The 17,257-nt window shown below is 43.2% G+C and overlaps 1 protein-coding gene across 2 annotated transcripts in view; it reads right to left on the bottom strand.

Annotated features, from left to right (window-relative positions):
• LOC138284351 (ras-related and estrogen-regulated growth inhibitor-like) overlaps nucleotides 1–17,257 on the bottom strand; it is a 331,944-nt gene that overhangs the window by 21,194 nt on the left and 293,493 nt on the right. For both annotated transcript variants that reach the window (XM_069223027.1, XM_069223026.1), the window contains one exon: nucleotides 12,132–12,205. In XM_069223027.1, the coding sequence (XP_069079128.1) occupies nucleotides 12,132–12,205 (74 nt within the window). The remainder of the gene's footprint in view (nucleotides 1–12,131; nucleotides 12,206–17,257) is intronic.

Raw genomic sequence — 17,257 nt, 5'->3', positions numbered from 1 at the left:
TTCACTCCAATGTCTCAGCTCCAGTAAGAGGCATTACTGCAAGTATCATCTGTAAGAAGTGAAATATGTAACACAAACTGTAAAAGGCAGCATTATATAACCCTGTATGTTACCTTAGAGCCAGGGCTGCAGGGTTGTTAAATAGTATGCCCGAGTGGTTGGCATGACAGTCTATGGCCTCTTGAAGGGCTCAGGCTAGATCTATCAACTTGCCCTCCCCGAATTTTCATAGTAGCTGATTATCACAAAACATTAATTCTGCTAGATCGTTATTCTGGAAGGTCACCTGCTAAGGAAATTCATAGTTATATGTTGGTGAATGTTTAGTTGACAAAAAAGTACTTTCCTGTAGTTTTATTTAAGAAAACAATATTACATACAAGCTCAACTGGATTGTTTTTGGAACAAAGTCACTTCAATGTCTCAACTCAGGTATGATGCCATCAGTAGTATCAGAGCATTTGGCAATGTGTGTAGAATTCTGTTGGAAATGGCCCTTTTTGCAGGGTTATCCCCAAACCTTTTGCCTTCTTCCTCCTATTTTTTTTAGGTCTGTTTTTGCTGGTTTATTGTCTCTGCGCACTTGACCACTGCTAATCAGTGCTAAAGTGCAAGTCCTCCCTATTGAAATTATACTGTTGATTGGTTTATCCATGATTGGCATATTTGATTTACTAGTAAAGTGCACTAGAGGTGCCCAGGGCCTGTAAATCAAATGCTACTAGTGGGCCTGCAGCACTGGTTGTGCCTCCCACATTAGTAGCCCTGTAAACATGACTCAGACCTGCCATTGCAGTGTCTGTGTGTGCAGTTTTAAACTGCCAATTCGACTTGGCAAGTGTACCCACTTGCCAGGCCTCAACCTTCCCTTTTACTACATGTAAGGCCCCCCTAAGTTAGGCCCTAGGTAGCCCTATGGGCAGGGTGCAGTGTATGTTTAAGGTAGGACATATACAAGTGTGTTTTATATGTCCTATCAGTGAAATACTGCCAAATTCGGTTTTCAAGGTGCAAGGCCTATCTCTCTCAGAGGTTAACATAGGGGCTGCATTTAAATAGCCTTAAAGCGCAGATTCCCTTTGAGAGTAGATAAAAATATGGAATTTAGGGTCTCTGAACTCACAATTTAAAAATACATCTTTTAGTGAAGTTGGTTTTTAAATTGTCTGTTTGAAAATACCACTTTTAGAAAGTAGGCATTTTCTTGCTTATACCATTCTGTGACTCTGCCTGTTTGTGGATTGTCTGTCTGGGTCAGTTTGACAGTTGGGCTGTTCGCACCTCTCCTCTAGACAGTGACACCAAAGGGAAGTGGGGGTGTAGCCTGCATTTCCTGATGTGCTATCTGAGCTAGAGAGGAGGGAGGAGTGGTCGTTCATACCTGAAAGGACTGTGCCTGCGCTCACACAATGCAGTCTCCGACCCCCGGGTGTGCGTCTGGGGCCTGGCCTGAACAAGGAAGGATCTTGCAAACACTTGAGATTTTGCTTTGAAGTTTGCCAACTTCAAAGACAGAACTGGGTATAATAAGAAGACCCAAAACCCCAGACTTTTAGAATCTTTCTGGAATCAAGAGGAACCTCTGCCCAGGAGAAGAGCTGAAGAGCTGAAGGAGGAGTACTGTCCCTTTGCTGTGTTGCTTTGCTGGACTGGCCTGCAGTTGCTGCTTCTGCCTGAAAAGAATGCAAAGGGTGAACTTTGCTGTGTGTCCTGCCTGAGAAAATTCTCCAAGGGCTTGGAGTAGAGCTTGCCTCCTGTTGGAAGTCTCAGGGACACCAAAGACTTTAGTTTCCTCGACCTGCAGCACTGGGATCAGTGTGTTTTATGCTGTTCAAGAGGAGAAACCACTGTGACGCCGCCAACGACGCCACTGGCCTGCACCGTGACCTGCTGACGCCACACGGAGTCGCATTGCCCCGCTTGCACCCCGACCCTGGTCTCACCAACGCTGTCATCGGATGACTTCACGGAGCCGCTGCTCGCACCGCGACCTGTGGGCCCCGCACTCCAGCATCGCCTGCTCACACCGCAGCTTGGGCATCCCCGACAACGACGCTCCTGCTGACACCGGCGCCGCTGCCTGCACCGTGGCCTGTGGACACCACTCGTGAGGTACACAAAGCACTGTCCCATCCCGCACCGCAGCCCCGGTCCACCGACGCAAGCACCATCGACTCCTGTGTCGTCCCCAAGCATCCTGCCTGCACCGTGGCCTGTGGACACCGCTCATGAGGGTCACAAAGCACCGTCCCCTCCTGCACCGCTGGCTTGGGCCTACTGACGACAGCGCTTCAGCAACGACGACGACGCTGCCTGCAGCATGACCTGTGGGCACCGCACGTTGCATCGTCCCACTTCGCACCGCAGCCCCGACGCTATCCACGCCAGCGCACCTGACTTCATCAGCCTGGAGTTCGATCTGCTACGCGTCTGACCTCAAGGGCCCGACGACTCCTGCACTGACTCCGGACCCAACATCGCGACGTAAGTGATGCCACCCTCCGGAACTCACCACGAGGATCACGACGCCCTGCAAATCCAATGTACTGTTTGCGAGTCTTCCCGACACCGTAGCTGGCCCGCAACACCGAGGCCGACCTGAACTGTTGCTTTTGTTGATCACGACGCCGTTATAGCCCCAGGTGGAGCTATCGACTTCAATGAACTGCAGTTTTGAGTAAATCTTGCAGAATTCATATTTTTCTTACTGTATGTCGTATTTGGTCTTGTTTTATATAGATAAATATTGGCTATTTTTCGAAAACTGGTGCGGTGTCCTTTTGTAGTGTTTTCACTTATTACTGTGTGTTATGTGCAAATGCTTTACACATTCCTTCTGAGATAAGCCTGACTGTTCGTGCCAAGCTACCAAGGGGGTGAGCAGGGGTTATCTGAGCGGGTATCTCCCTTATCCTGACTAGAGTAAGGGTCCCTACTTGGACAGGGTGCAAACCAACTGCTATCTAGAGACTCCATTTCTAACAAATGCCAAACTGGTCTGCCACTGCTTTTCCCAAAGTAGACTGTTGTCACTTTTATTAATTCGCTCCTAGAGAAATACATGAAAAGGGCAGTCGATTTGTTTGAGATTAACTCTGACACTGTCTTGCCAGAGGTTGGATGTGACGCCTATGACATGAGGTGATTTAATATTACTTTCCATAAAAAGAAGGTGCCAAACAGCCAGGTGCTGTGGAAAAAGTGTCTCTTCCTCAGTAGGAAAAATGACAATAAATCCAGCTGATTGGATGTTCCTGTCTCTGATAAACCTAACAGAAGTGAGTGTTCCAGCAGATTATGCGCCAAAAGGTATATGAAGAAGAGAAAAAGGTTGGTAAGATACTGATATGGAAGATAAAATCACTGGGTGTACAAATCCGGGTGGAACTGAACGTACCATACCCCAGGATATGAAAACCTGTGTAACTGACATGGTGAGATCTTCTTAATTTTTTATCAGAAATTATATACTCAAACCTTTGTACTTGAAGCTGATAAAAAATAGAACGTTTTTGATGGCAGCTATACAGGATAGAATGACAATGCCCAACAATATTGCCTGAATTGTGTGTTATCTGAGTTTACATTGCATGGACATCCCATCTGGCACAACTACTGGGAAGATGCTCCTCTGAAGAAAATGTATATCTTACATATGCATAATCTGGCTTCTGTGCTAGTTTGATTGATTAATGCAATAGAAGAAGGTGGTGCTGCACTTCGAACGTTTCGTTTGGGCAATCTTGTAGCATTATTGAAGCGATGAAGGATCCGCACTTGTATGGATTAGTTGAGGCCTTTTTCTCTGCTATATACAATTCTCATTTTGTGGTTTGGTGATGTGATCCACAGAATAACCCATAAGAATCAAACTGAGTTTATTCTTTATAGGCCCGTAATATTCAATACACACTATTATAGATTCCTGCCAGGAGACAATCTCTGTTTTGGCTACTTTTCATTTAGAAGCTGAGGAGGCTTCTGATCTGGTAAACTGGCTAAATGACAGGGCAATAATGAAAGATATGAACTTCATACCCTAATTTACCAGGCTGATGATGTCTCCCTAAAGGGGCAACCAAAAGGTTGATCCATAATAGGAATTCTGTGGATTCTGTGGATTTGATAGGTAGGTTTCTCTCTCACCCTTAATTTGTTGTTATCGTTTTGGAGCTTTTAGTGAGATATATTCTCCAGGATAAGGGCCTGAAGGCTAGTCCTAATAGCCTGGTAGATGCATAAATTCAACTTTGTACCAAAGCTAGTGCTCTTTTTGTTGTCACAAGAGGCTGGTGATATTTATCATGAGAGATTTTAATGTAGGAGATTTCTCCATAATCCATGGCTACAGTGTTAGTAAGGATAAAACTGACACTATTCCGTGTAATGTTGAAAAGCAAGGTTTGCCTATAGATCAAAAGGGGTATGAGCCTATGCATTAAATATCTGTGAATTTGGGCATTGAGAACACAGATGAGATGCACAGGCTGACACCTGGTAGGAATGCACTTCATGGCAACACATAATTGCTGGATATATAAATATTATACAAATGGAAGCTATGCCACAATGTTGATTTTACTCAGTATTCTTCTCTAAATTGTAGTAGTAATATTCATCTGGGCCACAATCCCACAGGCGTCACAGTAATACCTCTGTGCCAAAATAAAGGGAGGCGGATGGGCGTACAGTGATTTTCAGATTTACGATCTAGCGATCATCTTATGATGCTTTAGTGCATTGTAATCCTGAAAATGAATGAATTTGGCAGCACCATACTGCAGGATTGTAGTAGCAATATTCATCTGGGCCACAATCCCACAGGCAGCACAGCAACACCTATGTGCCAAAATGGAGGGAGATGGATGGGTGCACCATGATTTTCAGAGTTATGATCTGGTAGCCATTTTATAATTCTTTAGTGCATTGTAAACCTGAAAATTAACTTTGAATTTGGCAATACCATATTGGGGGAGATGAATGCAATAGATTGTTAGGCCTATATGGTTATACATCAAACATAAAAATCCAAGATTCGTTTGGCAAATTGGATTCCACACTTTGCAGGTGTTTTGTCAGTGATATGGTGCAAGGATGAGTAAACTGTTCGTTTGTGAAGAAATCCAGTTTTTGATGCAGAACCTACGTCTGTTGACCCTGATTGGGAAATAAAACTTAGAGGAATGATGCAGTTATTTGGTCTAGAAGTTCCACTTTTTGCCACCAGTTAACGGAGGTATAGGAACACTTTAGATGACACTTCATGAGAACTATCAGTTGCAAAGTATTTAAATATTAGGAGGGTGTCCATGGGCTTAACATGTATAATTGCAACCTGGCAGATCTCCAGTAATGACCCTGCTTCATGCATCTATGACAGTTTGTGTTCATTGAACTGTTAAATTCATGAAGACATTTGGGTTAAAAGGGGGTCTCTCACCTTAGCCAAAGTATCAGAAGAAGCTTTGAAAATGATAAATTACATGATTTATAAGCTTCCAACAGGTCCAATGTCTAACGGAGTTTCAGATATGTCTGTTTGCTGCCAACCATTTGTCGGTACATGGCCCCTTCAGGTGTGGATGTGTCTTGTGCTGGAAGAAGTTAGGTGTTTTATCTTTTTCAAGATGGGTGAACGTATTCAGGTTAAGCTAGCATCCAATATGTGTGTGGCTTTGTTGGGACACTGCTGGGATTTACCACCCTTCCCTTATTACCCTTCTCCCACCAAATAGAGGGAGCTGGCCATCTTGAAAGTCGAATTTTTATATTTCACAATGGCCTCCTGTCAATGGCTTTGCCACCACCAGGGCCATCTTGACACATTTCGGGAATGCTACTATGCTGCTCTTAAGGGGTGTGTCACGAAGATGTGGTGTTTTCCTTTAGCGTTTCTGTGGGATTTAGAGCCTCCTCACATTTTGCCTTTTTTTGCATGATCTATACTCACCCAAAATTGCCCTTTGCTTGCTTCTAAAATTCTAACAATTCATTACTCCATACTAATGATGCTTGTAGCTCTTTGCATACTTCTCATAGATCTGGTCGTCTTGTCATGTAACATGAAGGGTAGGGTTTTGTTCTACACAAACTAACATGGCCATCTATGCACTCTCTGTCAATTGTCTTTTCCCAAACAATAGTGGCTGCGCAATTTCCTGTTTGTCACTTCCTGCTTCTCCTACTCTTTAACAACGTCATGTTCTTCCCTATGTAAAGAATGTAACCATGCCAGTCCATGTGTCACAAAAGCTCCAGTAACTCAGCTGTAGTGGTGGGTTTCTCCCTTCTGGTTCCTTGATTCTGCTTTCCTGTGCTTTCCTGCCTCGAAGAATCTTGTTCCATCTCCTAGAATCTCTCTTTCATTTCCTGGAATCCCTACTCCATCTGTTGTTTCTTTTTTGCTAAATCTCCTAAAATCCTGTTCTATTTCCTGGAATCCTACTCCAGCTGGATCTGGTCCACATCAAATCCAATCTGGGGTTTGTATTATCTACTTGAAATCCCCTGCCTGCCTAGAGGGTTTTTCATGCTGCAATGATCCCAACCCCCCCCCCACTGAATGGCCCTTTAAAGAGGCACCTCTTGCAACGTGGAGGCCATCTTCAGACCATTACAAATATACTTCCAAGATGGCTGGTCCCTGCTGCTGACTTTGCAAATGCCTGCATATGCAATAAAACCATCTTGCACTGGCAAAGTCAATTGAAGTGACCAAAAAGCATGTGAGACTGATTAGCTTTGCAATACTTGTTATTAGTTGTATATCTGTAAAGTGGTTGGAGGCACAGATTGAATGTGTGTGTTCACCACACTAACAGGGGCACATTAGCAGGCACTTTGGAACCAGCAGCACTTTGATCCACCAACTTCTATGCACATTTCCCACTGTTGATATTTTAGAACAGCAATATTCTACAATTGATAGGCAGACATAAGAGGGTACAGCTTATGGATGAATATTTCATTACCAAATATGATTCAAACTAACCTGATTTGATGTATTTATACTTAAGCACACATTTACCACAGAAGGCTTCTCTGTTCTAGTATTGCCCTATTTGGGGAGACTAGTTTGAACCTACCCTTGCTCACTGTGAAGAAATGGGATTTGAATGTTTTTTCGTATGTCTAATGATGGTAAATGCTATATGGTCGTAGTGAAATGTGATGGTAGTAATTGTGTCCAATTTTCTATACCTTACAACTTCTATCACGTGCATGACAAGATGAGGGATTGAGGTTTGCTTCAACATGTGTATTCTGCAGGTTATCTTGACTCCCTGCCACACTGCAACTCACCACCTTCATAGGTACACCCTGACTTCATGGCACTAACACTGATCCTCTCTACTTCTTCAATGAGTTGTATGTTTATCTTTCATCCAGTCATATAAGTTTGCAGAGAACAAACTTCACAACTCTAGATATTCTCTCCACACTGTGTGTCAAGACGTTTTCCAAGTATTTGGTATTGTGTTTAGCAGTGGTCCCGGATATAATATTTTGATTAATTCTGATAAAGTGTTTTTAAATACAAAACATTAATGCCATAATGTGCAGAATTAACATGTAGGCCTTAGAAGAAAAACAATGCTTTTAAATCTTGGGAAATGCAGTATGCTGGCACAATTACATATATTAGTCTTGAAAAGCAGAAGTAGTATTTTCTCTAAAACTGACCTACGTTAAGAATGTGAAATGTTTATTTTCTGACAGGCTGACGTGCTTGTGAAAGCAATGACTTAGTGTAAAAGGGGTTAGTTTTGACCTTCCCCTAGGCAAATTTTTCATAGAATACAACAATGGTATTAAAATGATTTTGTTTAACTCTGCAAGGTATTTCTAATCATACAAGACCTTGTAGAGTGAATGAATAAGTAGCTTGTGTTTTAGTGAAATAATGTCGAAGCTTAAACATTAAACAACAGTTTTCTTAAGGAAAATACATTATGAGAACCCTTGTGGATCTATACAAAGTAGTTGAAAAAATGATTCACTTAAACATTGCTGCCTGTGGCTATTGTTTTCTTGGTGAGAAGACAACAAAAGGTTCCTGTTCCTACTAAGACATTGAAAGCTGATTGGCTGACTGGAGAAAGAAGAAACATGTTGCAAAGGCTTATATTATGATGTTTGTAGTAATGCAAGTTCATAGAGTAGGTCAAACTTATTGCTCTTCATTGAACTTTCCCTGTCCGAATGTATGCTGCTCTGAGACTCTACTGAGTTTCTTAAACTTCTCATCCTACTGATTTGGATTGCCTGAGTCTTTTTTACTTGGTGTATTTGGTCTTACAATAGATGTCACTTCAGACATGGTACAATATCTGTGACTTTCAGTGCCGATTTTAGCATTGGCAGATTTAGTGCTAACTGTAATATATCATGATTAATGTCTGCCATCACATGAATTTGTGGCAGTTGAATTTGCTCTGGCAGAAATTCCACTGTGCCTTATTGATGGAAGTCTCCTCAAGAGGCATAATTTCATTTATCAACCAGACGCATGCTCAATCTATGCCTAGTGCACTGTGGATGTTTTCGACAGTTGGACCCTAAATCAGGGCCACAGACTTTTATTTAGATTGCTTTTTAGAGGTTCAGAGAGGAGAGAAATGTGAGACACACAACAGAGAAGATCAGAGACAAAAGGAAGATTGGTAAATTTTGGAAAGGCATTGCTTTAGGATTCATCTTTTTCTCATTCTGTATGCACTCCCTCATGTCTACAATACTGTGCCTCCAACATCAAGTACCTAGCATACCCCCATCTCGCTTTATGACTGCCCCTGTTAGACTCCAACAATTGACAGCTGTGTAGTTGTGTCTGAGTGTGAAATGTGTTCGGACCCAAGTAGATTAATTTGTGATGTAATATGTAGAATTATGCTTTGGTTGGAACTTATTGAAGGTTCTCCTGAATGACAGTGGACTGGGTATTTGGCGAGATAATACTGTGACTTGTGCCACTCATGGCATCTTTTTTATAGTAGTATTGCTCCATTGAGGCCTTGTCTCCTCACTGCTTTTGTGGCTCTTCTCCATTTCGCAGCATGGTTCTCCCATTGACATATCAGTTATAGGAATCTTTCCTGATTCATCCCACAATCTTCCTATTCTCTTACCTTTACACATCAAAGGCAGTCTTTGGCTGCTTATACCTGTCCAGTCTCTAATATGCATTCTGTGTATTTCAACATTCTGGAGGTGGACCAACAGGAACATCATGTGGCTTCCATTGATGGACTTATGTTCCTGGGGCTCTGCATACTTCTTTTACTTTGTACAATGCCCTCTCCTGGGTATTTAATCTTCTTCCCTTTCTGCTGATACTTATGTTTTTTTTAAGTCTAGGGTTGTTCTAGACTCCATGGGCCTGATTCCAAAAGATAAACTTGCACTTTAGTGAGACTTATTTTACCAAATGTATCTTCACAACTGCGGAGTCTCCACACTTGTGGTTTGTGAATAGTGAAAAAATTGTAAACTTCCACAGAAGTTTACGTTTAGCGTGAATCAGGTGGAAGTAGATAAGAGGGAGGGGTAGACTTGCTTCAGGTTGTAGATCCAGGCAGGGCCTTTCAAAGGTCGGAGAAAATCGCATCACTGTGCTCCTGAACGTCAATTCACCAAAATGCCAGAGGTAGCGGAAGTGACATCAAACACCCTTTGACCTTCAATTTCACTCACACACACGTTTACATATACACACATTTACACTTATACACATGCTCTCTCTCAATAAAACACATATTCACCCAGAAGCATGCACACAACACACATTTAAAAGCACTTTTTTTACTTAGTTTAGCTGCCAGGGAAGGCCACATTCCAGCTGATTGTTATAACTTTTTATTACAATAACAAAATGAAACACTATTCACTATTAGTGTAATAAAAATGTTGAAAGAAAACAGAGAGGGGAGCTCTAACTGACATCCATAAGGACGAAATGCCACTTTGTTCCTGGCACTGATTGTGCCACCTCTGAGGACTGGGGTTGCAAAGTCAGTGCCAGGGGTCACAAAAGTCAAGCAAAGGGTTGCAACTGCAACCCCTGGTAACTCCTAAATGACGTCCATGACTGTGCTTGCCTCTTCTCAGTTAAATCTTTTGTTAGATGTGAAGGTTTGGTGCCTCTCCTTGTAGTAAGATGAAGCCCAGAGGACTCTAAAATTGATCTGTGCAAGGCAGGACTGGTTGTACCTGCCATCTAGTTGAAAGGGTGGGGGCCACTTTTGTTATTGGGGGCAGTTCTATAGCAGTGCAACAGTTTTAAAAGCACTGTAGAGTTACTTTTATATTCAACAGTGTTAAGACAGCAATAAAAGTGCTGTGATAACTCTGGTGATAAATGGACTTGCTAGAGAGAGATTGAGGTTTTGTGTAGTTGCAGTTTAGACTTATCAAGGTAGTGAAGAGGGTTAATATGCCGGCTGTAAAGAATGTATACTATGCAGATCACAGAATAGTGTTTTATGTGCATATCTCATCGGTATACTGCTTTTGCCACAGGGCTCCTTTTCTTACTGCGCAGTTCATAAGATACAACCATAATCTAGCAAGGTGAGCTATGAACGGCCATCAAAAAGCTGCATGCAAACTGCATGGTATAAGTTAGAAAGTTATGTTTTATTCCGAGTCTTTTATTATCCTAATTTTGTTAAAAGGGCTTGTTTGGGTAGAAATAAATTATTAGTAAAGTCATCCCTAACCACTGTGTTACATTTGGAATCCTGTGTTTATGCTTCCCCAGGGGAAGCAGTCTTATAAACCGCCTACCACTATGGATGACATATGAATCCTACCCCTTGTAGTCATGTTTATCAACATGTTTTATACACTGGTTTACACACGTATGATTCATTGTCCCTGTATGTGTGTGTAATGTAAAGTGCTCCAACACCCAACGCTGGTAATAAAGGCCCCATAAAACAAATGCAATACATGTTAGAGAGGGGCTATGGAGAGATGAGGGGCACTGTTTGAGGGTGATGGTGTGGAATTCATTGAAGAACCCCAGTAAAGATTGCTATATTGGTACACTTAAAGGTCATCATTTACTATGCTTTAAAAACGAAAATAAATGAATATACAATGAAAATGTAGAATGTGCAGTTTTTGCTATTTTGTCCCAATTTTCTTTTTGGGGGGAGGACCCTTCAAACTCCTATTGTAGTACTCAGGATCGCTCGCTATACAACCTCTGGGGGCTGGTCTGACAAACCTTGGCAGAGCTGCTTTGAGTTCCCAGTCCAGCCCTGATTGAAAGATAAGTAAAAAAATGTGACAGGAACAGTCAGGTGCTATAGGAATGAGTACATGGGCATAAGAGGTTACGTGGTGCCAGTGCCAGAAACTGTACTAAAATGTATTGTCTCTCTTTGATCTATATGCAGTGGAGACAGAGGGGCAACAACATTCGGGGCCCATTACCAAAGCAATTTCCAGTCATAAACGTACATGCACAGCTCGAAATGTCGCCATTTACCCATGTCAGTTATCCACAAAAACTACCCAAAAGGCATTTACTACTGGGTACAACTACAATTTCATTTGAGAGCTTGTGAATGCCCAGATACCTGGGACATTGTGGATTCCTTTCCTACTCTTTCCTACCTGGAAATTGTCAGAGATTTGCTACAGAAAAGGACTGAAGTAACTCCCCTTTCTTTGCAGGAAGGTGTATAGATTACCCTCAAAGTTGACGGAACGTGGTTTCTACATGGAAATCGCTTTCCCCAAGGAATAATAGAATCGGTGTGTAATTGTACACCATGCATAATTCCACACTGCAACACAGTAGCAACCTTGAAACAAAAAAACACATGATTTACGGGAATTATACTCCGTATGCACTTGGGAAGCTGCAGTTGATGTGCTACTGCTAAGTTTTGTGAACAGGAAAAAAATGAAAATCTGCACCTGTGTTCAGTATGTGAATCAAACCGACAGATGTTAATACGTGCAGACAGGAAAAGATTGGCGTCATACTGCTTTATAGTTGTGGGAGCTAGGCCTACAAGTCGCACCCGGTACAAATCTAAACACTGCGTTTCATGATGAGTCCAAAACTGCATTGCATGCCACTGGGTTGAAACCAGAAACATATTTGCTGATTACTGTACCTGCCCTGCTGTATCAAGGATTTCAAAATGGACGAACTCCCCGTCTATGGACGCAGTGTGTCTGTAAATCATTTCTGTGGAGAACAAAGAATATCAGTTGGCTTTTGATCTTGCGACAAAGGAAGTGTACAGTACCTTACATTTGTAAATATCTGCGGCGTAGGTAAAGTCATACAGGTGTAGCCGCGCCTCCGTTTGATGTCAGTTCTGTCCTAGACCTCTATGCACTTAGGCAGTTTGCATGCCCTAGCATTCAAAAAGAAGCATTCCATCGCAAGGACTATTGACTAGTTATGTTTTCTGGAAGTGCTCTATCGTGGCCTGGCTTCTTTCTGTTTATATATCCTCATTGGCCCAGATTCTGGTGACAGATGGCTGATGGAGCTGAATTCTGGTCAGTTGACCAAGACTATGTGCCTGCATCTTAGTGGAGTTTGTAAGGCTCAGAATAAAATTACTTACACACTCTCCTGGGGTATGGCATCTCTTTGGAAGCCTTTAACTTAATATATATATATTTTTAGTACAGAACTGTTATAATTCATCACCAGATGGTACAATTTTAGGTGAATAAGACAAACTCTCTCTGTGCCATTAGGGACAGACACAGCATCACGTCCTGGGCTTTTCTGTGTTGTCATAATGGATTGTGGGCGTTGTAGTCTTAGACTTAATGACCTGGAGTGAGCGGGTCACACTCACATTCGGTGAGCATGAGGATTGATCCTGTGGTTAGAGAATGGCTAAAACTGGAGGTTACAAGAGTACAAGAGCACAGCCTTGTTCAACAACACTCAGGGCAGTATTGTGATGGAGAATGAGCATCCTGCTATAGGAAATACTATACCAATATTGAAAGCTAGATTTGTATTCGTATTTGTTTGTTTGCATAGCATGAGGAACAGAAACTCTGTATAAAGGTTAACAACGAAACATAGGAGTTTAACCAGGGTTTGGTGAGAAACACCAGACTGAATGGTGGACGGAGGGCAGTGAGATGTGGCATGCTGAAACATGGTCACAGTGAGCATTACAGATGTGAGGTGGACCTTAGTGGACAGAGTTTGGGAGACTGACACTACTCCATTTGATGGGGATAGATTTGAGGGCATTTCTGATAGTACCGAGGGAACTGGCATATTTTAAGTCAGGGTGGGGACCAGAATGGCGAAAACCAGAATTATGGCGAGGTGTAGCATATCTGGAGCTGTTGATTTGGAAATAGTGATGTGTCGTTGAGTTTGTGATCACCTGGGATGTGCTGTATTTATTAAGAAGAGATCACGTGTAAAGAGTAAGGGGTGCAAGTCATAGGTGGATAGAATTTGAAGCTGAAGTCAAAAATGAAAAATGATTTGTGGTTCCCAATGAAGCAGCATGCCTGGTGTCCGGAGTAAATGAGGGAGGCATATCTGCTACGATCGAACTGGGTATATTGCTGTCAGTGCTTAGAACTCTTTGAGAGGGCTGCAAGGAACAGGAGGAGAATATTGGCTTCCCATGGTGAATATGCGCCCTAAAGAATGGGGAATTAACTACGGTACAAATCGTACATCCTGAAAGAGCTGCTTTAAAAATGGTTATGCGCCTCGAACATTGTAATGAATAATAAATGATTGGGCTGTGGGAATTGCCTTGAATAGAGGGTGGTGCTGACATGATATAGAAATTACAGTAAGCTGCTCTATCGTTTCATCAAAGGTAGAGAGGCAAGGGGTGATGTCCTGTGCCTTTACCAATGGTTTCTAAGTATTTCAACCTCACAGGGCCCACAACCTGCTAACATAAATCAAAAAGGTAATAAACTTGTCTATTCCTTACCTCTCATGTTCTCTTTTACCATCCAATTGCCCGCCCAACTTTCACATACCTTATGGTCCCCACTCAGTTTTCCCATTACATACATGTCCTACATGTTACATACATAGCCTTCTGCTTTTTCAGTGCTGAAGAACTACGGGAGAAAACAGAAGTTACATTTTCAACATGAGTCTGTGTATGTGGGACAGCAAAAAATGTTTATTGCTGGGGTCTCCTTACCACAAGTTTAAAAACAGGAAGGCAGAGCAACAGACTCTACTTCTCTTTTCCATCAACATTTTTCGGAGCTCGAATATTACCCCTATGGGCTCAGGGGTCTTACATAGGAATACAAGTATCGTTCAAACACTGTGAAATAATCCCTACTTCATAGGGCATGTTCGCCAGCCTCAGAATGGGGAGCAGGAGCGATGAGGAAAAGTTATTTTTGTCCCATTCCTTGAAGAGATCTTGCAACATGCGATTGACAAAGCTCTCAGCACATGTAGCACATTTCACAGGGCGAATCACTGTAATCGCAGTCCGCACTATGAAACAGGCCATGGCCATGCTTCCAAGCAACACTCACAGCCGACTAGGTGTGGGCAGAGGGTGTATATAGGCCCTGCGACTGCAAACTACGTGCCCAACACCAAAGCATCTCCTGCCTCGCTATTAGTGTCAATAGTGCAATGGAAGTGAGGCAGTGATGGCCAGGTCCCATACATCTCTGCAGCTCCGTCTGTGTTGTAGCCTGTCTGGAAGAGCAGCGCCATGAAGGCTGAGGAGAATGGTTCTTATCTCATCATGGACCTCCTACACTGCTGCATGACCCACTGAGTGCCACTTTATAACTATTATATAACAAACTAGTTTTTTTATTGTATCACTTTAGCACCTACGATTATATCTCTGCCCTGAGTGGCCTTTATTAAAAATTTTGAACCACTCCCTTTCTTGTGTGACAATTTTATTAATGAGTCAAAAGGCAATTCAGTTTTCTTGTTTCTTCAATATAGGCCTTTATATTTTATAGAATGGAGCAACTCTATGGTCTATTAAACCAAGACAGATAGTTCTACAAAGTGCACCCTGAACTTTTTCAAAGGTGCTCTCAAATGTGATGATCATGAAGAAGTAGGGAGAATAGTAATAGCATAAAGCCACAGTGTTTGGTCATAATTGGAAAATGGGATGCAGTGTGCAATTCAGTTCCTGGATGGACTTCACATTGTTAAACGCTTGCAACTGGCCTCAGCATGTTATACAAGAGCATTCAAAATATCTTTGTTTTTTTTAAAAGATGGGGAATCGCTTCTTCTTCAAGGAACAGGTACACCTTGGGCAGAAACAGTAAAAGCTTTCCTCCTTCAGGGGGCAGCAGTTGCAGCTCACTGGAGTTACAGGGGGTGGGGCAGCCTGAGCAGGGGCCAGGGGAGGCTTGGGAATAATAATAAATTTAACACAAAAATAAACTGACTTCTGCTCTGCGCCGCCACTCCTCCCTCTCCTCAGCAGGCAGGCATTGGGTACTCCTCACCTGCCCTGTGGGCAATCCTGACGCTGCCCAGCCAGGGTGCTCTCAGGTGGACTGGAATCCTGTGCCTGCTCTCTCCAACCCGGCAACACAGGGCCAGCTGGAGAGAACACAGTGCGCATGTGTGTTTTTCCGGCCTGAGAAGGCCGGCCCAACATACATGCGCACTGAGGGGAGTGCTCTGTGCACTCCCCTCCATGGCTTTCATCTCCAATGCCCCCCCCTTTTACTACAAAATGATAAAAAAAACATAGCTTATGATCGTTTTGTGGTAAAAGGCTTGCAGCTGCTGCTGCTGGTGGGGGGAGATGCTCCTCCGCCATAGTGGAGGAGCCGCAACTGGAGGACAGGTACAGCTAGGGGAGCATCAGTACAAACTTTTCCCATCATAGATCCAGCAGGGCAGAGTTGTACAAGGTTTCATTGCCTTTAGAGCAAGTATACTTAGGGCATGAGTAACATGTAATTTCCAGACACCTCTGTGGAGTGGGTGCTTAACTCACTGTGAGGAATGAATGTTCAGGAGTATGAGTGAGTTAATATGCACGTTTTTTGGTGCCATTCTCACGTGATACTACACATCAACACTCTGAAAGACCTGCTGCTTCGGTTGATTCATTAGTTCCCCATGAATAGGGAAATTGAAGTAACCTAGTAGTAAAGAGTTATTTTGAGCAACCTCACCACAGCCACTATGACTATGCTGTAGACAGGTACACAATCGCCAACCTCTTCGAAAATGTTTTGAATGGGTGAGCATCAGGCTCTGTGAAATCCCAGCCTGAGTGCTGTACCAATTCACAAGGTGGAGGGCTGACAGTGGATCTACATACACTTTATAAACAACAGCAGCACAGGTCATTTTGATTTAATCCCCTGGGTGCCTGGGACATAACTGTTATGTCCTGCAAGGGCCAGGTCCAGGACCTCGGGTGCCCAGCACATATCAGTTACGTCCTGCACATGGCCCTCGGAGGGAGTGCTAGCGCTCCCCCCGAGGGCCTCCCACCACCTCCCAAGGGCAGGGCTGGAAGTGGAATCGCTTAGGCAAGGTTCACTTCCCAGGGGGCCATTTTTGTTTTATAAGTCTTTTTCTGCTCTATAGTAATTAGGCCAATCTGCCCCCCTGGGAGGCAGAAACCACTAGACACCAGGGATTTATTTCTTTTGCACCAAATTCATGCAGGGGGAGCAACTTTTTAGGCAAGGGGAGTTCCCTTGTGGGGCAAATTTAGTTATAGGCCATTTCTGTCCTCCTTGGGGGCAGATGGTCCTATTTCTGTAAGGCTCATCTGCCCCCCAGGGGGGCAAATGGCCCACCAGACACCAGGGAAGAATTATTTTTTTTAAAAAGAGGGAGGGGTATGGCCATGCCCCCACCCCAAATAAATGGGGACAAAGTTGTTCTGCCTACCGGTGGGCAGATGGGTCAATTACTACCAATCCACTCCCTGGGAAGTGAGGGGGGGGCAGAAAGCCTACTAGATGCCAGGGAATAAAAAAAAAATATTGGGGTGGTGGCTACCAAAACAGTATGGGCATGGTTATGCCCCCACCCCAACTAAAGGGGTAACAGTCTTTCAGCACTCCCCCCGCACACCAAAACATCTTATCCCAATGGCAAGCTAGAGGACATTTGATTATTTTGGGTTTTGGTTTTACATTTGGGCCATGAGAGCTTGTCTAACTTTCAAAGTTGTCCCACTGAGAATGGTGAGGGCTGCACTTTTTTAACTTTGGGGATGCTGCCATGCAGAAAATCTACAAGACCTAGACGCATCTGAAAACT

Source organism: Pleurodeles waltl, chromosome 3_1 (genome assembly GCF_031143425.1).
Source record: "Pleurodeles waltl isolate 20211129_DDA chromosome 3_1, aPleWal1.hap1.20221129, whole genome shotgun sequence".
Lineage (NCBI taxonomy): Eukaryota > Metazoa > Chordata > Amphibia > Caudata > Salamandridae > Pleurodeles > Pleurodeles waltl.
This window is presented reverse-complemented; position numbering and strand designations above follow the sequence as displayed.